We start from the raw sequence: 27,913 nt of genomic DNA, 5'->3' as shown, positions 1-27,913 counted from the left end.
CATATAGTTAATATTGTTAATAAGTTAAAGGTGTTTAAAGATAATACAAGCATGTTTAACACATATAGTTAATATTGTTAACAAGTTAAAGGTGTTTAAAGATAATGCAAACATGTTTAACACATATAGTTAATATTGTTAACAAGTTAAAGGTGTTTAAAGATAATGCAAACATGTTTAACACATATAGTTAATATTGTTAACAAGTTAAAGATGTTTAGTGATAATGCAAGCATGTTTAACACATATAGTTAATATTGTTAACAAGTTAAAGATGTTTAGTGATAATGCAAGCATGTTTAACATATAGTTAATATTGTTAATAAATTAAAGGTGTTTAATGATAATACAAGAATGTTTAACACATAGTTAATATTGTTAACAAGTTAAAGGTGTTTAAAGATAATACAAGCATGTTTAACACATATAGTTAATATTGTTAATAAGTTAAAGGTGTTTAAAGATAATACAAGCATGTTTAACACATATAGATTCCTTTCTTTCATGAAGACAAGAATATAAGTTGGTGTATTACCTGATTCTGATGACTTGCATTGATTGGAATCAGACAGTGGTGATGATAACGTCCGCATTTTCGAATGGAGGAGAAAAAAAAAAGTCCTCCTTTCTGTCCAATACCACATGAAAGTGGTTGGTTTTTGGCATCTTATTTATCCAGCTTCCGTACTCCTTTGTATACACTTTACAAGAAATACATTGTTGGCAAACTCCGTAGCTTGCTAGCTTGTGCATGCCAGCTTTCTGAGACTCTTATTTTGGTAGCGCAGGCAGGATGAAGCAGCGCTTTTATTGTGCAACTGTGCAGTCGGTCTTTGGAGTTTTGACGACAGGTACGGCGCCAGAGTCTGTTGAAATAAAGTGTTTCTCGCCTTCCAGTCGGTAATTTTAATGAGCTGGCAGCAGCCAGCGTCATCTCAGAAGACCCTCGGGTGCCGTGAATGTCAATCAAGGGACCAAAGTGATGTCATAGTGAAGATTTATGATCGCTCATTTTTAGGACTATTTTTTTAATGGCTGGTTGGTGATCGACTGACACATCCTCCGAGATCGACCGGTAGCTCGCGATCGACGTAATGAGCACCCCTGCTTTAGGGGCTCCGTAATGTAGCATGTATATATATAACCTAATCATATTGTTTCTTCAATTTAAAAATAGCTGACCGTTTTTTCCCCCCCTTCTCAGGGATTATATTCCCAGTTTTGATCTCGGACGTCTGGTCACTTATAGCATATAAGAATATTCTATTACTGTTAAGCAAACTATGAATAATAAAACATGTGTCCTTTATCATAGCTACACGTATGACAAAAAAAGTGCATGAAAATCAGTGGTATTCACAGTGAAGTAAAATTAATTAAATGCGCTCCTGCCAAATGAATTGCACTGAGTGGAGTGGATCACCACTCCAAGATGGCGGCCCCGCGTCTCGTCAGCGCCAGTAGGCAGTAGCGGAAGATGTCTATGCTTGTAGCCACCTAGCGTTGTGACGCAACCAGGAAGTCTGGTGGTAAGGTTAGAGACCCGGTACAGTTCAGGCATGAATGGCGCAGCGACACAAAGAAGAGGAAGGCCACAGAGTAGACGTAGGACAACAATGGCGGACATCTTTTTTCTTGACGTGTGTAGCTCCGCCCACCTCACAAGCGCCGTTATGAAGCACGTTTAAAGAGTTGGTGGCGTACCGACCTCACACAAACACCTCCCTGTGCGGGCCTTCTTCCTGTGCGCGCCACAGAAACTTTGCCTGACTTTGCGCGTGGCGGTCCGGATGCGTGTCGGGCGCGAGCAGCGAGTCGTAGTCGAAGCCCTTGAGCGGCTGCAGCGACAACGTCAGGCCTCGGCGAGCTTTGGCCGCACGATCCGGCCGCTCCCTCAGCTCCAGAATCACCTGCGAGGACGGGGGAGCAGACTTTGTAGCGGGAAAGTTGTGACCCAAAACACGTGGAGTTACCTCCACAGGGTGGCGCTGCAGCAGGCCCTGGTCGAAAGTCAGCCCGCGGAAGAAGGTCTGGCGTCGGAAGCGATCCAGGGTGCGGAGCCGGCGGGTGGGCGTCTTGCACAGCAGCTGGGATCAGAGGCGCGTTACCAGGGTGCGGCGCTGTGGGCCACGTCTTTGTGCGGTTACCTCGGTGACCAGCATGGCCAGGGGGGGGCTGAGGTTGAGGGGCATCTCGTAGGGGAAGGACCGGACCCTCCTCAGCATGCCACAGTGGTCTGCTTCTGCTGCCACGGGGAACTGAGGACCACACGGAGTCATCACCAGTACCTGTGCTAGCCACCGGGGGCAGTGTTTGCATGATGCTACCACAGGGGTGTCCAAAGTTTTTACAGCGATATAACCAGAGGTGGGTAGTAACGCGCTACATTTACTCCATTACATCTACTTGAGTAACTTTTGGGATAAATTGTACTTCTAAGAGTAGTTTTAATGCAACATACTTTTACTTTTACTTGAGTATATTTATAGAGAAGAAACGCTACTTTTACTCCGCTACTTTTATCTACATTCAGCTCGCTACTCGCTACTAATTTTTATCGATCTGTTAATGCACGCTTTGTTTGTTTTGGTCTGTCAGACAGACCTTCATAGTGTCTGCGTTTCAACAAATACAGTCACTGGTGACGTTCACTCCGTTCCACCAATCAGATGCAGTCACTGGTGACGTTGGACCAATCAAACAGAGCCAGGCGGTCACATGACCTGACTTAAACAAGTTGAAAAACTTATTGGGGTGTTACCATTTAGTGGTCAATTGTACGGAATATGTACTGTACTGTGCAATCTACTAATACAAGTTTCAATCAATCAATCAAAAGTGTGAAGGAAAAAAGACCCTTTTTTTATTCCAACCGTACATCCCGTCAAAAGTCTAAAGACTGACTGCACAGTTCCTGTCTTCACAATAAAAGTGCCGCTCCATCGCGCTTGCACTTACAAAATAAGAGTCTCCGAAAGCCAACGCAAACAAGCTAGCAAGCTACGGAGTTTGCCGCCAATGTATTTCTTGTAAAGTGTATAAAAACGAATATGGAAGCTGGACAAATAAGATGCCAAAAACCAACCACTTTCATGTGGTATTAGACAGAAAGGAGGACCTTTTTTTCTCCTCCATTTGAAAACGTGGACGTTATCATCACTACTGTCTGATTACAATCAATGCAAGTCATCAGAATCAGGTAATACACCAACTTATATTCTTGTCTTCATGAAAGAAAGGAATCTATATGTGTTAAACATGCATGTATATTCATTAAAACACCTTTAACATGTAAACAAAAACGGCAAAATAAATAAATATAAATTATATACTGTGTATATATATATATATGTGTATATATATATATATATATATATATATGTATGTATATATATATAAATGTGTGTATATATATATATATATGTGTGTATATATATATATATATATATATATATATATATGATATGTGTGTGTATGTTACTCATCAGTTACTCAGTACTTGAGTAGTTTTTTCACAATATACTTTTTACTTTTACTCAAGTAAATATTTGGGTGACTACTCCTTACTTTTACTTGAGTAATAAATCTCTAAAGTAACAGTACTCTTACTTGAGTACAATTTCTGGCTACTCTACCCACCTCTGGATATAACACAATATAGGTCAATCAATAAACGCTAAACTATCTAAACACAACATCCCCTAAAGAGCAGGGAAACCTGCGAAAACAGGCTTGTAGGGATGAAATAGCCTCCGTGTTTTTTCCTGACTTAACGTAATTGCAACCTCCATATTTTAGCTTTTTATGGGTAAAAGCATATTCCACCTCATTTTGCCCTAAATTACTCATTTTCAAGCATAAAATGGCTAAATGACCAATAAACTACACCAAAACAATCAGACCGCGTTGTTCAGTATCGTGGCCACTGATTGGCTCAGCCAGCATGACTAACATTAGCATGCTGACCTTTTTAGCCAATTATGCAGCCAAACACCTGAGACTCATATACCTTAAGTTGGTACTTTACACACGCTAACTGCTGGAATCCTAACGTTACCATTATAGCATCAGCATGCTCACTTTTAAGCACCTTAAAGTCATATAACTTGGTGTTTGACACATGCTAACTTTTAAACCAATTTTACTGCCAAACACCTCAGTCATATAACTTGGTATTTGACACATGCTAACTGTTAGCATGCTAACATTGAAATGTTAACTTTTATAACAAATTTTACACACGTTTGCTTCATAGTCATATGACTTGGTACTTGACGCATTCTAACTGACATTAGCATGCTAACTTTGTAAGCCAATTTTACAGACAAACACCTCAGTCATATAACTTGGTACTTGACACATGCTAACCGTTTAGCACATTTTACATGTGTATGCTTTATAGTCATCTGACTTGGTGCTTGACACATTTTAACTCTTAGCATTTATGTTTGGCTTGCTAAAATTAGCATGCTAATTTTTTTTTGTTTTGTTTAGCAAATTTTACACGTGTACGCTTCATAGTCATACGACTTGGTACTTGACACATTCTAACTGTTAGCATGCTACCCTTTTAAGCCTAATTTAAAGCCAAACACCTCATACAGTATAACTTGGTATGTCACACATGCTAACTGTCTTCATGACTTGGTACTTGACGCATTCTAACTGTTAGCTAACTTTTTTAGCAAATTTTACAACCAAACACCTTAGAGTCATATAACTTGGTATTTGACACATGCTAACATATTTTTTTTTTTTTTTAGCAAATTTTACATGCGTACACTTAAGTCACTTAACTTGGTACGTGACACATTCAAATTGTCAGCATTCATGTTTGGCTTGCACATTTCAGCATTCACTTGCAATTTCTCCCAAAATTGCATGTTGTAGTTTTTTGTAATGTTATAATTTCTGGATGATAACTGTTAGCATGCTAACATTAATATATTAGCATGCTTACATAAGTATGCTAACTTTTTTTTTTTTTAAGCAAATTTTACATGTGTATGCTTCATAGTCATACGATCTGGTACTTGACGCATTGTAACTGGTAGCATGCTAACGCTAGCATATATGTTCGGGTTGCGCAGTTTAGAGTTTAAAGGCAATTTCTCCCAAAATTGCATGTTCTAGTTTTTTGTGTTATGTTCTAACCCAAGATGTTTGCATTTCGTCTTTAGAATGCGTGTCGGGCCAATAAAAAACAAGCTTTGACTCATGCTAATTGTTAGCATGCTAACTTTTTTTTTTTTTAGCAAATTTGACATGTGTACGCTTCATAGTCATACGACTTGGTACTTGATGCATTCTGTTAGCATGCTAACATTAACATACTAGCATGCAATTTTTTTAAATCAAATTTGACATGTGTACGCTTCATAGTCATACGATTTGGTACTTGACGCATTCTAACTGTTAGCATGCTAACGCTAGCATATATGTTCGGGTTGCGCAGTTTAGAGTTTAAAGGCAATTTCTCCCAAAATTGCATGTTCTTGTTTTTTGTGTTATGTTCTAACCCAAGATGTTTGCATTTTGTCTTTAGAATGCGTGGCGGGCCAATAGAAAACAAGCTTTGACTCATGCTAATTGTTAGCATGCTAACTTTTTTCTTTTTTTTTTTAGCAAATTTTACATGTGTACGCTTCATAGTCATACGACTTGGTACTTGATGCATTCTGTTAGCATGCTAACTTTTTTTTTTTTTTAAGCAAATTTTACATGTGTACATTTTATAGTCATACGACTTGGTACTTAATGCATTCTGTTAGCATGCTAACATTAACATATTAGCATGCAATTTTTTAAAGCAAATTTGACATGTGTACGCTTCATAGTCATACGACTTGGTACTTGATGCATTCTGTTAGCATGCTAACTTTTTTTTTTTTTTAAGCAAATTTTACATGTGTACATTTTATAGTCATACGACTTGGTACTTAATGCATTCTGTTAGCATGCTAACATTAACATATTAGCATGCAATTTTTTAAAGCAAATTTGACATGTGTACGCTTCATAGTCATACGACTTGGTACTTGATGCATTCTGTTAGCATGCTAACATTAACATACTAGCATGCAATTTTTTAAATCAAATTTGACATGTGTACGCTTCATAGTCATACGATCTGGTACTTGACGCATTGTAACTGTTAGCATGCTAACGCTAGCATATATGTTCGGGTTGCGCATTTTAGCGGGTTGCGCAGTTCAGGGTTTAAAGACAATTTCTCCCAAAATTGCATGTTCTAGTTTTTTGTGTTATGTTCTAACCCAAGATGTTTGCATTATGTCTTTAGAATGCGTGTCGGGCCAATAAAAAACAAGCTTTGACTCATGCTAATTGTTAGCATGCTAACTTTTTTTTTTTTTTTTTAGCAAATTTGACATGTGTACGCTTCATAGTCATACGACTTGGTACTTGATGCATTCTGTTAGCATGCTAACATTAACATACTAGCATGCAATTTTTTTAAATCAAATTTGACATGTGTACGCTTCATAGTCATACGATTTGGTACTTGACGCATTCTAACTGTTAGCATGCTAACGCTAGCATATATGTTCGGGTTGCGCAGTTTAGAGTTTAAAGGCAATTTCTCCCAAAATTGCATGTTCTAGTTTTTTGTGTTATGTTCTAACCCAAGATGTTTGCATTTTGTCTTTAGAATGCGTGGCGGGCCAATAGAAAACAAGCTTTGACTCATGCTAATTGTTAGCATGCTAACTTTTTTTTTTTTTTTTAGCAAATTTTACATGTGTACGCTTCATAGTCATACGACTTGGTACTTGATGCATTCTGTTAGCATGCTAACTTTTTTTTTTTTTTAAGCAAATTTTACATGTGTGCGCTTCATAGTCATAACGACTTGGTACTTGATGCATTCTGTTAGCATGCTAACATTAACATAGTAGCATGCAATTTTTTAAATCAAATTTGACATGTGTACGTTTCATAGTCATACGATTTGGTACTTGACGCATTGTAACTGTTAGCATGCTAACGCTAGCATATATGTTTGGGTTGCGCAGTTCAGGGTTTAAAGGCAATTTCTCCCAAAATTGCATGTTCTAGTTTTTTGTGTTATGTTCTAACTTCTGATGTTTGCATTTTGTCTTTAGAATGCGTGTCGGGCCAATAAAAAACAAGTGGCCTAGTGGTTAGAGTGTCCGCCCTGAGATCGGTAGGTTGTGGGTTCAAACCCCGGCCGAGTCATACCAAAGACTATAAAAATGGGACCCATTACCTCCCTGCTTGGCACTCAGTATCAAGGGTTGGAATTGGGGGTTAAATCACCAAAAATGATTCCCGGGCGCGGCCACCGCTTCTGCCCACTGCTCCCCTCACCTCCCAGGGGGTGATCAAGGGTGATGGGTCAAATGCAGATAATAATTTCGCCACACCTAGTGTGTGTGTGACAATCATTGGTACTTTAACTTTAACTTTTTTTGACTCATGCTAATTGTTAGCATGCTAACTTCTTTTTTTTTAAGCAAATTTTACATGTGTACATTTTATAGTCATAAGACTTGGTACTTGATGCATTCTGTTAGCATGCTAACATTAACATACTAACATGCAATTTTTTAAATCAAATTTGACGTGTGTACGCTTCATAGTCATACAAATTGGTACTTGATGCATTCTAACTGTTAGCATGCTAACGCTAGCATATATGTTCGGGTTGCGCATTTTAGCGGGTTGCGCAGCTCAGCGTTCACAGGCAATTCCTCCCAAAAATTGCACTTTTGACACCCCTGTGCTATGAAATCCTGTGACGCAGCATTGCATCATTCTGAGTTTCTCTGTGTCATGCGACGAGGCGTCACCTTGCCAACAGCCAATGAGAAGAGGAGAATTCCGAGAGACCACCAATCGGCCGCGTGGTTGTAAGGACCGCCGCTCAGCACCTCGGGGGCTGCAGAGCGGACAGAGCATGCACTCGCCTTACATTTGCGTCACATAAAACATCCACAATTCAGCTCATGGGGCAGGAAGAAGATTTTTGCGGATGTTCCGGAACATTCCTCCTCACCCATATACTGGATGGTGCCACAGATGGTAAACGCTCGTCCTCCTCGCTCCAGACGACGAGACAAACCAAAGTCAGCTAAGCGGAGGTGACCTGCAACGCACCATTATTCTCTTCTTATGATTCTTCTACTGTTCTCACACAGGATGTCAAGATTCCCTTTCAAATGTAAATGATCAATACTCACAACTAGGTATTGATAATAAATACAACAAAGCAGCACAATGCCGCCCTCTGCTGGCAGAACATGGTCACTCACCTTCGTCTGTCAACAGGATGTTCTCCATCTGGAGGATGACAAACAATTTGAGACTTTTAGGGTTCGTTAGTCTTGACAAATAAAAACATTCAGAGGACAAAGTCTTTTTGTAGAGCAGGGGTGTCCAAACTTGGTCCACTGAGGGCCACACGCTGAGAAATTAAATCATGCGGGGGCCATTTTGCTATTTTTCATTTTCAAAAACAATACATATATATATATCAGTGTTTCCCACAGGACAGGCATCTATTTGTGGTGGTGTGGTCGGGGGGCGGGGGGTGGTGGCGGCAGCGCCGATGACCAAGAAGAACGCGGAGTTGGAATATAATTACAACACTTTATGTACATATTTATATACAGATTTGAACAATTAGTTATTCACTGAAATATATTTATTAATTGTGGTTCTTACAAAAAATATATCTTATAAAATATAAAAGCTAAAATGTCTCTTAAAGCTCTGCCCCTTTAATTAGTGAATACTAAATAATTTAACTTTAGCCTACTACTACAACCATATTATTTACCAGCAACATGAAGTGAAACAGAGGCAGAGGTGTCCTGCCACAGTCAGTCAACCTCCTCCTCCTCCTCCTCCTGCTGCTGCTGAACAGGTCGGACTGTAGGCCTACCTCCTCTCCAAAGTCGAGCCCTTTTCGGCCGTTGAAAATATTTTTCTATACTCATCTGTGTGAAGGAGTGAACATCTAACATTAGAATTTATTACTAACGAGCAGAAGCGCTCTATGTACAGTGCCGTCTAACCTTAAGCGGCAGCAGCTCAACACATGCAGGGTTCAACGGTAAGGTTTTTTTCTACTTACCCGACTTCTCAAATCTACTTGCCCCAATATTTTTACTTGTCCTGTCTAGGTTTTTTTCTGGCTGTGTAGTGCTCATGGCTTATATCTTACTAAAATCCTTCCCGTTGACTATTTACAACACTACACAGTATTTATTATTATTATTATCTATAATTACATTTAAATGGCATTGCATACATGTAAAATTAAATGCTATTTCACATTATTTGACCAGTAGCAGTTACACTCATCTGAACAGGTCAGCCACCTGTTTAAAGCCCGATCACAGTTGAAATCTTGAAATGAAGGGCCTTTAATGGCCAAAACATTAACCTGGACAACATTTTAACAGCTGGTTGGCTCAGATTTTATTCTTTTCATTGCATTCACATGCTGCAGTGGACAATTTAGCTTCAGTCCACGTGTGTTTATTGACAACAGGGTTATAACCTGGACACGTTAGCTCGTCGGTATGAAAACAGGTGACTGTTACTACGTGCGTCTGCCCCGGAGTCAAACAGCGGCGGTGTTAATGAAGCAGCGTCAGGCTGCTCACCGTCAGTGAAACGCTCGGTGAAATTGCGGATTAACGTTAAATATATGACGAGCCGCGAGCGATGCAGCTATAACCTATCTACCTATAACCTATATTACCCTCGTATTTTGATCCTTCGTCGTCGTCTTCTTCTTCTTCTGGCCCACCAGGTGAATTAAGTGCTATTGGCGGAGTTACAATGCATAGTAGGCTACTGCCACCTACTGCACCGGAGTTGTAACTACAAGGTACATTCACAGACAGTCCCATTGCTTTTATGAGCGCTCGAGCGAGTCAAAAGCCGAAAAATCCATTTGTGGCGGACGTAATTCTTTCGTGGTGGGCCGCCACAAATAAATGAATGTGTGGGAAACACTGCATATATATATATATACATACCTGCCAACTTTTGAAATCAGAAAAACCTAGTAGCCAGGGTCCAGGACAAAAAAAATTAAAGAAAACAAAAAAGCATACCATTGAAACAAATGTCTGTGACGTTACAATAAATGAGTATAAATTTTAACATCTAAGATATTAAAAAAAGACATTTGTTTTCCTCTCATGATAAATTAAATATTTATACCATTCAATCAATGCCTTATTCTTTTTCAATATTATGTGATTATTTCTGTGATAACCACAATATCATACCTTGACATCTTTAAAAGAAATTCAGTGAAAATATGCAGTTCACCATGCAAATGTGTTTTGGTAAATAAAGTTATGATTGTAAATGTATTCAAAATCTTTTGACATTAACTTTATATGTTGAAACTTTCAACAACTTGAAAGAATAAGATTTTTGAGAGTATTTGGTTCAAATTACACAATATAAATAAGACATGTCATTATTGATATTGCAGACATTATTGTAACAAGAAACTTCAGGTCGAAATTTTGGTTTATGAAAGAAATATAAATAAATATAAATATAAAACTTCATGATGACATTTTTCAAATTAATAAAGAGTAATAGAATAGTATGATAGTTATATGTTACTTGTTTTGAACATGTTATCGTTATCACAAATAAAAAGATATACTGTACACAGAAATTATTTTTGATTTGATTTATTGTTTATGTAATAAAAGATTTACTTAAAATTGTATGTTTTGTGAGTTTTTTTATGCTACGAACTGTACTTACCGGCGATGTAAACCGAAGGAGACATTTCCGTAATGAAAGCTGCAACACCCTTTTTAGATCCCATCATCACTGCAGCAAAGCAAACCAAATTCTGCCAAGGAATTTCGTTTGAGTCTATTTCTTCCGCGAGTATTTTGTAAATGTTTTCGCCTGTGGAAGCCGTATTGCATTCCCTCAAAGACAGAAGTACTGACAATACTTTTCCAATGTCGTCATCGAAATATCCAACACAAATGGGGTACAGTTTTACATCGTCATCATCGGTGCTGCCGTCAGTCGACATGCTAAATGGTTCCGTCTTCATGACATCGGCGATACTTTTTGAGGATTCTGTTCCAAGACACTGAATAATGTTTGATGTTTTGGTTCGGCCACATCCATATTTTTTGGCGATTTTCGAGTCGGGAAACATTTTCCGAAATAACTGTCCCATGTGATCAGCCAGTGCGATTGGAAGTCCATGCTCAATTATTGCCTCCGTAAATAAAACTTCGGCATTTATCACATCCAAAGAATCTGTTTGGGCGACGAAAAACGTTGAAAGTTTTCCACTTGTATCGCTAGCAACGGCATTAGACTTGTGTTCTTTTGTCCCAACGTGGTCTTTTACATGGCTAATTCCTCCGTGTCCGATCGAAAAATCTTGTCTGCACAAGGTGCAATTCGCGTAGTTTTCACCCTTTTTGGAACGGATAATTATTCCCGGATAGGCTTTTGAATATTCTTCACGGAATGACTGCAGTTTTCTTTTCGGTTTAAGACTCGTTTGCGATTTTTCTCCGGCTGATTCCATGATCGTTCGCTCGTTTGGAAACAATGGCAACTGGTGCCTCGTGCTTGGCAGCGGTGCTATAAATAGCCTCGCGCATGGCATTCGGAATGGCTCGATAGGAAGTTACGGGAAGCAGTGTCGATTGTCATTGTTGTTACGCGATTTCGTGAATACAACTTTAAAAAAATATTTTTTTTTAATTAATGAAAAAACGTATTTTTTATCACTGCAACCGTAACCTGGAATAGGTTGATGAAAACCGTACTAATTACGGGAAAACCGGAGTAGTTGGCAGGTATGTACCGTATATATATATATAATTTTTAACCTTTAGGGCTCCCCTCAAGTTTGGTCCTGCAAGGGTCTCAGTCATAAAAATCCCAAAGGGCCTTTGTTGAGGATCTAGCAGAGAAAGCTGAGTGTGCAGCTGCACAAGGTGAGTTGAGTACGACTTACAAGATCACAAAGCAACTCACAGGCAAGTAATAATAATAATAATAATAATAACAACTGGGATTTATATAGCGCTTTTCTAAGTACCCAAAGTCGCTTTACATGTAGAACCCATCAAACATTCACACCTGGTGGTGGTAAGCTACTTTCATAGCCACAGCTGCCCTGGGGTAGACTGACGGAAGCGTGGCTACACTAGTAGTACACCAGCCAGCCGGCCCCTGTCAAAGATAAACAAGGCAACATCCTCACCACTGAGACTGACCAGATCTTGAGATGAGTTGAGCATTTCCGTGAGGTACTCGACTGCCCTGAGCCAGATGATCCTGCCAACACTTCACCAGCAGAAAGTGTCCTTGACATCGAGACCACCCCCCCAAGTAAAGACGAGGTCAAACTTGCCATCAAAGCCTTGAAGAATGGGAAAGCCGCCGGCATAGACTCTGTCCATGCAGAGATGCTGAAAGCTGACCTGAACACCTCCGTCAATGTGCTTACTGATCTCTTTAAAGACATCTGGGAGAAGGAAGTAATACCTCAAGACTGGGACAAGGGCCTGATTGTCAAACTCCCCAAGAAAGACAAACTCCAAAATTGTGACAACTGGAGGGGCATCACGCTGCTATCAGTACCATCTAAAGTCTTCTGCAGGATTTTACTCGGCAGAATTGATTCCGGTAAAATCTCCCGGGGCAACCATTCTCCCGAATTTCTCCCGATTTCCACCCAGACAACAATATTGGGGGCGTGCCTTAAAAGGCACTGCCAATTGCTTGCCGGCCCAATCGCATAATATCTACGGCTTTTCACACACACAAGTGAATGCAAGGCATACTTGGTCAACAGCCACACAGGTCACACTGAGAGTGGTCGTATAAACAACTTTAACACTGTTACAAATATGTGAACCCACACCAAACAAGAATGACAAACACATTTCGGGAGAACATCCGCACCGTAACACAACAGAACAAATACCCAGAACCCCTTGCAGCACTAACTCTTCCGGGACGCTACAATATCATACCTGCGAACTACTCCGGTTTTCCTGTAATTAGTACGGTTTTCATCAACCTATTCCGGGTTACGGTTGCAGTGATAAAAAATACGGTTTTTCATTAATTAATTTTTTTTTTTTTTTTTTAAGTTTTAGTCACGAAATCGCGTAACAACAATGACAATCGACACTGCTTCCCGTAACTTCCTATCGAGCCATTCCGAATGCCATGCGCGAGGCTATTTATAGCACCGCTGCCAAGCACGAGGCACCAGTTGCCATTGTTTCCAAACGAGCGAACGATCATGGAATCAGCCGGAGAAAAATCGCAAACGAGTCTTAAACCGAAAAGAAAACTGCAGTCATTCCGTGAAGAATATTCAAAAGCCTATCCGGGAATAATTATCCGTTCCAAAAAGGGTGAAAACTACGCGAATTGCACCTTGTGCAGACAAGATTTTTCGATCGGACACGGAGGAATTAGCCATGTAAAAGACCACGTTGGGACAAAAAAACACAAGTCTAATGCCGTTGCTAGCGATACAAGTGGAAAACTTTCAACGTTTTTCGTCGCCCAAACAGATTCTTTGGATGGATTTTAGCCACAAAAAGGTAATGACACCAATGTTATCTATTGGAATTGTTTAGTACTGTTATACTGTTAAAAGTGTTGATACTATTTATGCTTTCAAGTCCAAGTTGAAGAAATCTTGTTAAATGTTGACAGCATAACTACCAAAATACAGAAGTATGTCCTTAATATTTTTGCAGTGCTATTTCTGTTGAAAAGTTCAAATGATTACATTAGAGATGTGATGTGCCACTTTTCAAGTGTCTGATGGCTTCAATTAATTTTCATTAATTTGTCATATTTTGAATTCTTTTGAAAGGCTTACAAACAAACTACATTTGAATTGTAATTCCATGCTATTGACAGGACTATTAATTTTAATGAAGTTAGCTTACCATGTTTACAGTATGATAATTGTGATAGAAATGTGAATTTTAGGCACAGAATATTTTTTACAATTGAACAAGGCAGTAGATTATACAAGCTTGGACAGAAAGTTAATAATGACACCAATTTTTTTTTTAATGGAATTGTTTAGTACTGTTTTACCATTTGTTTACTGTAAAAAGTGTTTATACTTTCAATGAACAAATTGAAGTCTTGTGAAAGGTTGACAGGATAACTGGCATTAACTGTCAAAATAATTTCAAACTATTGAAGTTAGCTTACAGAATAAACATGTCAATCAACCCGTATGATTTTTGCTGTAATATTTTTGTTTTGAAAAGTCACTGTGACTGATAGAAAAGTGATGGTTTTAGCAACATTTTAACCTGTCTGAATGCTAATAATCATTTTGCGTGGACCCTGGCTACTAGGTTTTTCTGATTTCAAAAGTTGGCAGGTATGCAATATACACTACCCCCTACCTCCCCCAACTCAACCTCCTCATGCTCTCTCAGGGAGAGCATGTCCTAAATTCCAAGCTGCTGTTTTGAGGCATGTTAAAAAAAATAATGCACTTTTTGACTTCAATAATAAATATGGCAGTGCCATGTTGGCATTTTTTTCCCCCATAACTTGAGTTGATTTATTTTGGAAAACCTTGTTACATTGTTTAATGCATCCAGCGGGGCATCACAACAAAATTAGGCATAATAATGTGTTAATTCCATCCATCCATCCATCTTCTTCCGCTTATCCGAGGTCGGGTCGCGGGGGCAGCAGCCTAAGCAGGGAAGCCCAGACTTTCCTCTCCCCAGCCACTTCGTCCAGCTCCTCCCGGGGAATCCTGAGGCGTTCCCAGGCCAGCCGGGAGACATAGTCTTCCCAACGTGTCCTGGGTCTTCCCCGTGGCCTCCTACCGGTCGGACGTGCCCTAAACACCTCCCAAGGGAGGCGTTCGGGTGGCATCCTGACCAGATGCCCAAACCACCTCATCTGGCTCCTCTCGATGTGGAGGAGCAGTGGCTTTACTTTGAGCTCCCCCCGGATGGCAGAGCTTCTCACCCTATCTCTAAGGGAGAGCCCCGCCACCCGGCGGAGGAAACTCATTTCGGCCGCTTGTACCCGTGATCTTGTCCTTTCGGTCATGACCCAAAGCTCATGACCATAGGTGAGGATGGGAACGTAGATCGACCGGTAAATTGAGAGCTTTGCCTTCCGGCTCAGCTCCTTCTTCACCACAACGGATCGATGCAGCGTCCGCATTACTGAAGACGCCGCACCGATCCGCCTGTCGATCTCACGATCCACTCTTCCCTCACTCGTGAACAAGACTCCGAGGTACTTGAACTCCTCCACTTGGGGCAAGATCTCCTCCCCAACCCGGAGATGGCACTCCACCCTTTTCCGGGCGAGAACCATGGACTCGGACTTGGAGGTGCTGATTCTCATCCACGACTGTATATATCGGTATCGGTTGATATCGGAATCGGTAATTAAGAGTTGACTATATCGGAAATTGGCAAAAAAGCCATTATTGGACATCTCTAACTTGCAGCAAGTTAGCGGCGCAATAACAAGCTGAAAGACGCCATAGGCTTGTTGGCGTCCGCCACAGAAACATTTCCCCTACCTTCACGTCCCTGTGGATGATTCCAAAGTCGTGCAGGAATCCTGCAAGACAAAAGAAGTCTGGATGAGACGTGTGCGACGGCGAGGGCGGCGTGCGCTCCTGTACCTAGCGCGCAGCCCAGCTCGGCCGCGAACACTCGCACCGTGTCCTCGGCGAAGTGTCCGATCATCTGCCAGTAGGTGTAGAGGTCGCCCGTGCCGCAATAGTCACACACTGCGGGGGGAGAGATCACCATCAACGCACGCAGGCCTCCATCTTGTGGGCGCCATTCTTGTCATGTGACTGCCTTATTTGAGGGGGCGGGGGGAAGTGCTCTCGCTACGTGACACAGGAAGTCCACAGGGCCAGTGTGTGGGAAACAAACAAGGTCGAACTCGGTGAGTCGGGGGGAGCATGGGTGGGGGTGGGGATTAAAGCGACACCATGGAGAACCAGAGGGGCTGGGGGGTGACTGTGGGACTCACTAATGTAGAGGTGGCGCTGTGTCTGCCAACAGTCCTGCAGGTCGTGGACAAACGGGTGATGAACCTGACGCTGCGGGCACAGGTTCAAAGGTCAAGACCAGGTGTGTCCACTCTAGAGGACATGTGCGTCTGAAAGTGCGCCAATGAACACGCTCAACAGCCGCCTAGAGCCTCCTGATTAGCGACAGGTAAGGCCGCGGCTGTAGGCGACGTCTCCATGTGGTTTTTGAATTAAGTCCACAAGATGGCAGTAGCTGCATCAGATGTACATAAACCCTCTTTTGTTTTGTTGATGTGGTCATTATTTATTATCAATCCAATATCTTCATAGTTGAAGCATAAAAAAATGTTTACATGCCTTTTAAATATTTGTAATTATTTATGAGAGCCCTCTAGACTTTGTTTCCAAGGGTCAAAATATTTACTTTTGCACTTTTAATTTATTTTTTTTGTTAATTCAATAGTTATTTATTTTATTTTATATTTTTTGGCAAAATCTAGTGGTCACAATAACACAGTAAATTGTACGATCAATGTTTATTTATATAGCCCTAAATCACAAGTGTCTCAAAGGGCTGCACAAGCCACAACGACACATCAGGACTCAACCCAGTGGGATGACAATGAGAAACCTTTGATGCGGACACGCTTGTTGCCGGACACTTTCCAAGACGCTTCTGCTTCGTACGTGTAGGTAATACGTGTCAATGAATATTTGATGCTTGGTCATGTTGACAAATGTCACATTTTACACTGCAATATTCTGTTTGACTATACAATTCCCACCAACATTTTGACAGACGTGCTATCAGTGCTGCGTCAGAGTTAAGGAATCAAAAATAAATAGTGTGTTTGCATAATAACAGGCTAACGTAATGTTAGCATGTTATTATGCAAACACAAGGGAACAGTTGACATGTGTATAAAGTTGGAGCTGAGTATCAAAATCTCAGATTTTTACGTTTGATGATATACATATACACACATGTACATATATACTATATATATATACACACACACACACACACATATATATGTATATATATATATACATATATATATACACATATACATATATATATATACATACACATATATATACACATACACACACACACACACACACATTTACATATATATATATATATATACACATATATATATACACATATACATATATATATATATACACATATATATATATATACATACACATATATACATATATATACACACACATATATATATATATATGTATATACATATACACACACACATTTACATATGTATTATGTATGTATATTTATACACATGTATACATAAATATGTACATATATAGATATATACATACATATATTAATATATACATACATATATATTAATATACACACTATATATACATGTACATATATACTATATAGATACATATATACTATATAGATACATATATACCATATATAACTCACATAAATAATAATTATAAATATCAAAACATATTTGGGGAGAATGATGAAAAATGATCGTAATTTTTATTCTTCATATGTGTATATGTTGTAGTTTTGTAACGATACCAATATTTTGGTACCGGTACTAAAATTATTTTGATACTTTTCTAAATAAAGGGGACCACAAAAAAATTGCATTATTGGCTTTGTTTTAACAAAAAAATCTTAGGGTACATTAAACATATGTTTCTTATTGCAGTTAAGTCCTTAAATAAAATAGTGAACATACTAGACAACTTGTTTTTTAGTAGTAAGTAAACAAACAAAGGCTCCTAATTAGTCTGCAGTAACATATTGTGTCATTTATACACCTATTATTTTGTCAAAATTATTAAGGACAAGTGGTAGAAAATGAATTATTAATATACTTGTTCATTTACTGTTAATATCTGCTTACTTTCTCTTTCAACATGTTCTATCTACACTTCTGTTAAAATGTAATAATCACTTATTCTTCTGTTGTTTGGATACTTTACATTAGTTTTGGATGATACCACACATTTGGGTATCAATCCGATATCAAGTAGTTACAGGATCAAACATTGGTCATATTCAAAGTCCTCATGTGTCCAGGGACGTATTTCCTGACTTTATAAACATAATATACATTTAAAAAAAATGAAAGAAGATGTTGTAATGCCAAAAAATATTGACGTAATCATAGTAGTATCGACTAGATACGTGCCAGTACTTGATATCATTACAGTGGATGTTAGGTGTAGATCAACCCATGGCGTTTGTTTACATTGTGATGCCGGTGAGCTACGGTGTGTAGTGCAGGGATGATACTTGTAAGAAACTTACTTTATTTGTCGCCATGAAGACCAGGATTAGTGATTTAGAAGTAGCTAAAACACTGCAGATGGACGTTAGCTGCTAGCTAGCTAGCCATGTCTTAAAGCACCTCTTCCTGAGGGCGTTTCAGTGTTATAACGTCACCTTTATCTTTACTTTTTAAGCCAAAATGCGTCCATTGTCCCTTTTCTGTCTACACAGTGTCTGCTTGTAAGTACTCTATGATTGTGCACTGCCGAACATGCTACTCTGCTCGTAAACCAGCAATTTCACGACGTGACTTGAACACGGACGCGGGACCGGTACGGTATAGTACCGAAAATTATTAATTGGTATTGCGGTACTATACTAATACCGGTATACCGTACAAGCCTATTATGTTGTATTCATATGTGTATATATATATATATATATATATATATATATATATATATATATATATATATATATATATATTAGGGATGTCCCGATCCGATATTTGGATCGGATCGGCCGCCGATATTTGCCAAAAAATGCGTATCAGCAAGGCATGGGAAAATGCCGATCCAGATCCAGTTTAAAAAAAAACTTCGGTCCGTGTTTTCCAACGCACCTATTTAAATAATAAATTTCACTTTTCTGCTGCTACCTAATTTCCGTTCCGCATTTTCCAGCACACCTTCAACACATCCACAGGTCTGTGGATTCTCACGCAGTTGCTTTTAGCTGCTGGCATTACACGACAGGCTCTTCTCACTCTTTCCTGTGTCTCCCTCTCACAGACAGCGAGCGCACCTTCTTACACACGTCACATACTGTCACGTCATACGTCACATACTGTCACGACATATGTCACATACTGTCACGTCATACGTCACATACTGTCACGACATACGTCACATACTGTCACGACATACGTCACATACTGTCACGTCATACGTCATATACGTATACGTCCTCCCCGAGCAGAGAGGTAGCAGCATGGCTCACGTTAGCTGTGATGCTAGCGCAGCCGTGTGACCAACGCTCCCTCTAAGGTGCGCGCCTGTGCGCATAGCAATTATATGCCACGCACAAAATCAAATAAAAAAATAAGCGCATAACAGTTTTCGACACACGGACACGACAGAGAAAACAGTTTTTGTCATCATTGTTCAAATATTGTGACGTCTGTCGAGACGCTTATCTCCATTCGGTGCCACACGTCCACACCATCAAAATGCAGAGGCAAAAATTTCCACATCAACACCGTATGAAAAAATTAGTGATTTTTTTAGTTGTGATTTCCTTCTCTGCATGAAAGTTTAAAAGTAGCATATATTAATGCAGTATGAAGAATGTTTTAATGTAGACATGCAAGCCTTGAAAGAAAATGTTGAAAATCAAGACTACATTTCCTGCGAATGGGTGCATTTCTACCCTATATTTTAACTTTAGATTTATTCTCATATCAAACTCTTTTGGCTGTCTTTTTGACACTTACATCCGGCGCCCCCCTCCACACCCTGGATTATAAATAATGTAAATAATTCAATGTGATTATCTTGTGTGATGACTGTATTATGATGATAGTATATATCTGATAGTATATATCTGTATCATGAATCAATTTAAGTGGACCCCGACTTAAACAAGTGTAAAAACTTATTGGGGTGTTACCATTTAGTGGTCAATTGTACGGAATATGTACTTCACTGTGCAACCTACTAATAAAAGTCTCAATCAATCAATCCAAACACATAGAATCATCATACTGCTGTGATTATATGCATCAAGTGTTCATTCAAGGCAAAATATCGAGATATATATGGTGTATCACAATATGGCCTTAAAATATCGCAATATTTAAAAAAGGCCATATCGCTCAGCCCTAGTTCAATGATGCCATTTCTGTTTGTCATGTATCATTTTGTCTATTTTGTGTTTATCCTTGAATAAACAGGTCAGTTTCTTGTTACCAACCATTGTGTATTATTCAAACTCCCCTAATTCAGCTGGCTAGTTGTTATCAAGAGTACTAAAACCCTTTTCAACATGATTCTGACAACTAAGTAGGCTAAATAACTTTTAACTTTAATACATGCTCGGATAGGCCAGTATCGGTATCGGTATCGGATCGGAAGTGCAAAAACAATATTGGTATCGGATCAGAAGTGCAAAAACCTGGATCGGGACATCCCTAATATATATATATATACAGTGTGTATATATATATGCCAAATATGGCGCAGACGATTAGTCTGTGGACGTTTGCAAGTGTGGAAGATGACAGCAGGTGTGGGTCACCCACCTGAACTATGACCTCTTCCTTGGACTGCTCCAACACGCCCAGTCTGAGGATCTCAGATTTGGGTATCACCTGCGGACATGAGCCACAACGCTTGACTTCTTCTTCCACTTGAAGCTGCCAGTGTGTGAGCCTGGAACAGAGCGTGCGTCTTTGCACAAGGTACCTTGACAGCGTACGTCTTCTGCTTGCTCTTGTCCTTCACCTTCAGGATGGGGCCGAAAGAACCTTTGGCGATGTAGCCCAACACCTGACAAGGTGGGAAGCAATACAAAAACCTCAAGGTCAGCCCAGTGGGAGAGGTCAGAGGTCACATTACCTGAAAGTGTTCCTGTCCAGGTACGGGCCTGTGCGGGAACTCGGGCAGGAACATGGTCACCCAGCCCGGCAGGCTCCACTCCGCCCTCAGCTTGTCCGGCCCCACCGCCGCCAGCCTCAGCACATGTTCGGGGATGTCGGGCGCCTTGGCCTGGAGCATGCGCCGCCCACCCGGGCGCAGGGGGGGCGGAGCCAGACGGCAGACGGCGGCGGGGAGGGACAGGCTCATACCGGACAGGAAGCCGCGCCATCCCGACGCCAGGTGCTGGTCCTCCCGGGCGTCAGCGGGCCTCTGGTGAGGAAGAATTGTTACCTTAGAATGTTCTCCAACAAAGGTGTCCAAAGTGTGTAAAGATCTATTGTAAAAATTGTGTAAAAATATTTTTAAATAGTGTCAAATATTGCAAAAATGTTGTACAAATATTATAAAAAATATTGTACAAATATTGTAAAAAAAAAAAAAAAAATCTACACGTATTGTACAAAATATTGTAAAAACAGTGAAAATATTGTAACAATATTGTACATTTTTGTAAAAATATTGTAAAGGTAGTGTAAAATATTGTTAAAAAAATTGCACACATGTGCAAATATTGCAAAAAACAAAGAAAAGTAAAATTATGTAAAATGTAGTATAAATATTTTAAAATATTGCAAAAATGTTGTACAACTATAGTACAAAATATTGCAAAAAATATTGTAAAATATTGCAAAATTTTTGTACAACTATAGTACAAAATATTGTAAAGTTATTGTAAAATATTGTAAAAAATATTGTACATTTGTGTACAAATATTGTAAAAATAGTGCAAAATATTGCAAATATGTTGTGCAAATATTGTACAAAATATTGTACAAATTTAGTTGAATGTTGTAAAATATTGTACAAATTTAGTTGAATGTTGTAAAATTCTTGTAAAATGTCAAAATATTGTAACAATATTGTAAAGATTTTGTAAAATGATTTTAAAATATGGTCAAATATAGTATAAATATTGGAAAATAGTGTACAAATATTGTAAGACTATTGTAAAATATTGTACAAATATTGTAAACTATTGTAAAAATATCATAAAATATTGTAAAAACATTGAAAATATTGTAACAATATTGTACATTTTTGTAAAAATATTGTAAAGGTAGTGTAAAATATTGCACAAATGTGCAAATATTGCAAAAAACAAAGAAAAGTAAAATGATGTAAAATGTAGTATAAATATTTAAAAATATTGCAAAAATGTTGTACAACTATAGTACAAAATATTGCAAAAAATATTGTACATTTGTGTATAAACATTGTAAAAATAGTGTAAAATATTGCAAAATTTTTGTACAACTATAGTACAAAATATTTTAAAGTTATTGTAAAAAATATTGTACATTTGTGTACAAATATTGTAAAAATAGTGCAAAATATTGCAAATATGTTGTGCAAATATTGTACAAAATATTGTATAATCCATCCATCCATCCATTTTCTACCGCTTATTCCCTTTGGGGTCGCGGGGGGCGCTGGAGCCTATCTCAGCTACAATCGGGCGGAAGGCGGGGTACACCCTGGACAAGTCGCCACCTCATCGCAGGGCCAACACAGATAGACAGACAACATTCACACTCACATCCACACACTAGGGCCAATTTAGTGTTGCCAATCAACTTATCCCCAGGTGCATGTCTTTGGAGGTGGGAGGGGCCTATCCCCAGGTGCATGTCTTTGGAGGTGGGAGGGGCCTATCCCCAGGTGCATGTCTTTGGAGGTGGGAGGGGCCTATCCCCAGGTGCATGTCTTTGGAGGTGGGAGGAAGCCGGAGTACCCGGAGGGAACCCACGCAGTCACGGGGAGGACATGCAAACTCCACACAGAAAGATCCCGAGCCCGGGATTGAACCCAAGACTACTCAGGACCTTTGTAATGTGAGGCAGATGCACTAACCCCTCTTCCACCGTGAAGCCCGGGGGCTAAATTGTTATGGAAAATAATAATGTAACGTTAGGTAATTACAGTACTCCCACCTTACATTTTTCAGGGACATTTGTATTAGATCTTTTAAGCAGCTGTTTTTTGTTTACATTGTTATTGCCTTCTGGTTAGCTATGTTTGCCCTGCAGGTAATAGTCACTTTTCCACCCCTTTATATATTAGGTATAGTTGTAAGTAAAAAAAAAAAAAAGGTCAAAGACAAAGCTATTCGGTTCCTTGTGAGTATATACACTTCACTGCCGATGTGGGGGGGCGCCACCTAAAATCTTGCCTAGGGCGCCAGATTGGTTAGGGCCGGGCCTGACGGGGAGAACATGCAAACTCCACACAGAAAGATCCCGAGCCTGGGATTGAACTCACGACTACTCAGGACCTTCGTATTGTGAGGCAGACGCACTATATAACCCCTCTTCCACCGTGCTGCCCTTGTAAAATAATAATTAATCAAAATCAATGTTGATATGACTCATTGGTCTATTTAAGGCTCCAAATACTTATGTTTTATTTGTGTTTTTGCCTTAAAAACAGGGTTTTCTTTAACAAAAAGAAACCATACATATTTTTCACTTTATATCGACAGAGATTTAAGCGTAGAAAAAAATACAATATATGACTTACTTTTCAATTTGTATGACGGAGACCCCTCCCTAAAGGTTACAAAAATCGATAGGTTGATTGGCAACACTAAATGATCCCTAGTAGTGTGTGAATGTTGGCCCTGTGATGAGGTGGCGACTTGTCCCCCCGCAACCCCGAAAGGGACAAGCGGTAGGAAATGGATGGATGGATATTAGTGATGGGTCCGGCAACACCGATGCATCGGCACATGCGTCGACCTCATAGAGCAAAACCCTGTGTCGGTGCGCGTACCGCTTTTAGAAAGTCACGTGACCGATCATGAGCTGTTTTGGTCACGTGACCGATACGCCAACTGTGTCGCACTGACGCCTCCTCTGTGCCCTGTGAGCGGCTCTTTTCTACAGCCGGAGAAATAATAACTAAGAAGAGAAATCGTCTAAAATGTAATACGTCGGAAAAACTTTTTTTTTCTTTTTTTTTTTAATAAAAATGTGTAAAAAAATTACATTAAAAAAATTCCCAGTCCACAATCATCCACAACACGTTCTCTTAGATTTCCATGTTATGATACATGTTCACATTATTTATTGACTGTATCTAAAAAAGATAAAAATATATTTTTATTTAAATGAAGATATGAAATAATTCTAAATTAAATACAATGACTTGGTTTATATTATTGTATATACTAGGGCAGGGGTCACCAACGCGGTGCCCGCGGTCACCAGGTAGCCCGTAAGGACCAGATCAGTCGCCCGCTGGCCTGTTCTAAAAATAGCTCAAAGAGCAGCACTTACCAGTGAGCTGCCTCTATTTTTTAAATTTTATTTATTTACTAGCAAGCTGGTCTCGCTTTGCTCGACATTTTTAATTCTAAAAGAGACAAAACTCAAATAGAATTTGAAAATCCAAGAAAATATTTTAAAGACTTGGTCTTCACTTGGAATAAGCGGTAGAAAATGGATGGATGGATGGGTCTTCACTTGTTTAAATAAATTCATTTATTTTTTACTTTGCTTCTTATTACTTTTAGAAATACAATTTTAGAGAAAAAATACAACCTTACAAATGATTTTAGGATTTTTTTTTAAATATACCTTTTAAATTTCTTCCTCTTCTTTCCTGACAATTTAAATCAATGTTCAAGTAAAACAATTTTTTATTATTATTGTAAAGAATAATAAATATTTTAGCTTCTGGTTTTTCGACGAAGAATATTTGTGAAATATTTCTTCAAACTTACTATGATTAAAATTCAAAACAATTATTCTGGCAAATCTAGAAAATCTGTAGAATCAAATTTAAATCTTATTTCAAAGTATTTTGAATTTCTTTTAAAATTTTTGTTCTGGAAAATCTAGAAGAAATACTGATTTGACTTTGTTAGAAATATAGCTTGGTCCAATTTGTTAAATATTCTAACAAAGTGCAGATTGGATTTTAACCAATTTAAAACATGTCATCAAAATTCTAAAATGTATCTTAATCAGGAAAAATGACTAATGATGTTCCATAAATTCTTTTTTTTAATTTTTTCAAAAAGATTCAAATAAGCTAGTTTTTCTCTTCTTTTTGTCGGTTGAATTTTGAATTTTAAAGAGTCGAAATTGAAGATAAACTATGTTTCAAAATTTGATTTTAATTTTTTTCGTGTTTTCTCCTCTTTTAAACCGTTCAATTAAGTGTTTTTTTCATCATTTATTCTCTACAAAAAACCTTCCGTAAAAGGAAAAAAAAATGTACGACGGAATGACAGACAGAAATACCCATTTTTTTATATATATAAATGTATTTATTTAGCTATTCTTGTTTAAATCACACTTACGTGTAACTTACAAATGACAATATATTTATTTATTCAAGTGTGTATCAAACTGGTAGCCCTTTGCATTAATCAGTACCCAAGAAGTAGTTTTTGGTTTCAAAAAGGGAGTTTGCCCAACCAGTCTACATGTGTTTTGTGGACTTGGAGAAGGCATTCGACCGTGTCCCTCGGGAGGTCCTGTGGGGAGTGCTCAGAGAGTACGGGGTATCGGACTGTCTGATTGTGGCAGTCCGCTCCCTGTATGATCAGTGCCAGAGCTTGGTCCGCATTGCCGGCAGTAAGTCGGACACGTTTCCGGTGAGGGTTGGACTCCGCCAAGGCTGCCCTTTGTCACCAATTCTGTTCATAACTTTTATGGACAGAATTTCTAGGCGCAGTCAAGGCGTTGAGGGGATCTGGTTTGGTGGCTGCAGGATTAGGTCTCTGCTTTTTGCAGATGATGTGGTCCTGATGGCTTCATCTGGCCAGGATCTTCAGCTCTCACTGGATCGGTTCGCAGCCGAGTGTGAAGCAACTGGGATGAGAATCAGCACCTCCAAGTCCGAGTCCATGGTTCTCGCCCGGAAAAGGGTGGAGTGCCATCTCCGGGTTGGGGAGGAGATCTTGCCCCAAGTGGAGGAGTTCAAGTACCTCGGAGTCTTGTTCACGAGTGAGGGAAGAGTGGATCGTGAGATCGACAGGCGGATCGGCGCGGCGTCTTCAGTGATGCGGACGCTGTATCGATCCGTTGTGGTGAAGAAGGAGCTCTCAATTTACCGGTCGATCTACGTTCCCATCCTCACCTATGGTCATGAGCTTTGGGTTATGACCGAAAGGACAAGATCACGGGTACAAGCGGCCGAAATGAGTTTCCTCCGCCGGGTGGCGGGGCTCTCCCTTAGAGATAGGGTGAGAAGCTCTGTCATCCGGCAGGAGCTCAAAGTAAAGCCGCTGCTCCTCCACATGGAGAGGAGCCAGATGAGGTGGTTCAGGCATCTGGTCAGGATGCCACCCGAACGCCTCCCTAGGGAGGTGTTTAGGGCACGTCCGACCGGTAGGAGGCCGCGGGGAAGACCCAGGACACATTGGGAAGACTATGTCTCCCGGCTGGCCTGGGAACGCCTCGGGGTCCCACAGGAAGAGCTGGACGAAGTGGCTGGGGAGAGGGAAGTCTGGGCTTCCCTGCTTAGGCTGCTGCCCCCGCAACCCGACCTCGGATAAGCGGAAGAAGATGGATGGATGGATGGATGGAGTATCGACACAGTATCAATACAGTTTTGCAATGTGTCAAAACGCTTCATGACGCCTCATCAACCCATCACTAATATATTATATTGGTTTTAAAAACGAAAAATATCAAAATGGCCGCCGCATGTTTTGATTGTTCAAGATGGTGGACACCTCTGTCCTAAAATATAATATATTCTTGTTACTTTAGCTTCATTCTACTTTAATACATTAAAATATTACTTGTAATAGGTACACGAGCTATAAAAACAAACGTAACACTGCTGGTTTTGACGACGGCGTCACTATTGTACTTACATTGGTAACGGCTGCGTCTAATGAAAGTGGCGCGCATTTCAATATTTATATATAGGCGTCCGTCCACATGCCTGAAGGCCCCCAGAGTGTGCATGGTGACGTCATCGTGACTCACGCAGTCAACAGAGCACAAACTATCGCACTGAACTTGTGTGAGCCTATGGCTTTGCACTTTATTATATATATATATATATATATATATATATATATATATATATATATATATATATATATATATATATATATATATTTGCATTCTATTTTAGTTACTTTATTGAGTTTACAACCAATGTTGCAATTTATAAATAAAGGTTTATAAAATAAATAAAAATTTTAAAAAGCACAAACTATCGCCGGAAGAAAGACACGTTCTGATTGGCTGACGGAAGTAGTACCGGAAGTATACTTTCAAAATAAATGGTAAAAAAAAAAAGCACAAACTATCGCCGGAAGAAAGACACGTTCTGATTGGCTGACGGAAGTAGTACCGGAAGTATACTTTCAAAGTAAGAGACGGCCCTTTTGAAAAACGATGGTTTACAACTAACTACCTGTGGGCATAAAAACCAAACAAACACGATTTAGGAAGAAGATTGTCGCTCAATCAGTTCACCTTCTTGCTGCCGTCGGCGCCCATCTGCGTGGCGGGACACGCGCCTCATCCGGGCGACTGCTCGCGAGCTTCCAGATCCTTCTCCAGACGACGTCAGGTTACGTAAAGGCTCGCCGAGGCTGCAAAACGTCACAACATGGCGATAATCTGCCCCGAGCAGCGCGTTAGGATGGAATATGCGATGGATGAGGCGACATAAAAAAACAAAACAGGATAATCCCGTGTTGCGTCTGACGTCACCACAAACCCCGCCTACACAGGAGTCAGCCAATAGGAGGGCAGGAACTGAGATTTTTTTTTTTTAGCCCCGCCTACCGCTGTTCTAAATTAGGGCAGCGGAAGTGGACTCTTCGCACAGTAAATGTGGATTGCTATTACGTTCACATCCGAGTGGGAGACATTGACCACGAGTGTCACGTGACCTTTCTAATGATTCCTAGGCTTGTAAAAT

The 27,913-nt window shown here is 39.6% G+C and overlaps 1 protein-coding gene across 1 annotated transcript; it reads right to left on the bottom strand.

Moving 5' to 3' along the window:
- Window positions 1–1,113: 1,113 nt before the first annotated feature.
- rskrb (ribosomal protein S6 kinase related b) lies at window positions 1,114–27,698 on the bottom strand. The gene is made up of 13 exons (XM_061961662.1): window positions 27,463–27,698; window positions 20,942–21,232; window positions 20,789–20,872; window positions 20,626–20,694; window positions 16,057–16,126; window positions 15,698–15,805; window positions 15,593–15,633; window positions 8,295–8,322; window positions 8,039–8,128; window positions 7,833–7,921; window positions 2,148–2,258; window positions 1,974–2,087; window positions 1,114–1,910 (listed from the first exon to the last, which is right to left on the bottom strand). Exons 1-13 carry the CDS (start codon window positions 27,484–27,486, stop codon window positions 1,710–1,712), a joined length of 1,320 nt encoding a protein of 439 aa, XP_061817646.1. The 5' UTR covers window positions 27,487–27,698; the 3' UTR covers window positions 1,114–1,709.
- Between the last annotated feature and the right edge of the window lie 215 nt (window positions 27,699–27,913).

This window comes from Nerophis lumbriciformis, linkage group LG09, assembly GCF_033978685.3.
Source record: "Nerophis lumbriciformis linkage group LG09, RoL_Nlum_v2.1, whole genome shotgun sequence".
Taxonomy (NCBI): domain Eukaryota; kingdom Metazoa; phylum Chordata; class Actinopteri; order Syngnathiformes; family Syngnathidae; genus Nerophis; species Nerophis lumbriciformis.
This window is presented reverse-complemented; position numbering and strand designations above follow the sequence as displayed.

Coding starts and splice junctions, on each gene's coding strand:
- rskrb (XM_061961662.1), bottom strand. CDS start 27,486: ATGGGCGCCGACGGCAGCAAGAAG. Junction 20,695..20,788: donor AGAAGACGTACGCTGTCAAG/GTACCTTGTGCA, acceptor TCATGTCCGCAG/GTGATACCCAAATCTGAGAT. Junction 15,806..16,056: donor ACAGCGCCACCTCTACATTA/GTGAGTCCCACA, acceptor CTCCCCCCGCAG/TGTGTGACTATTGCGGCACG.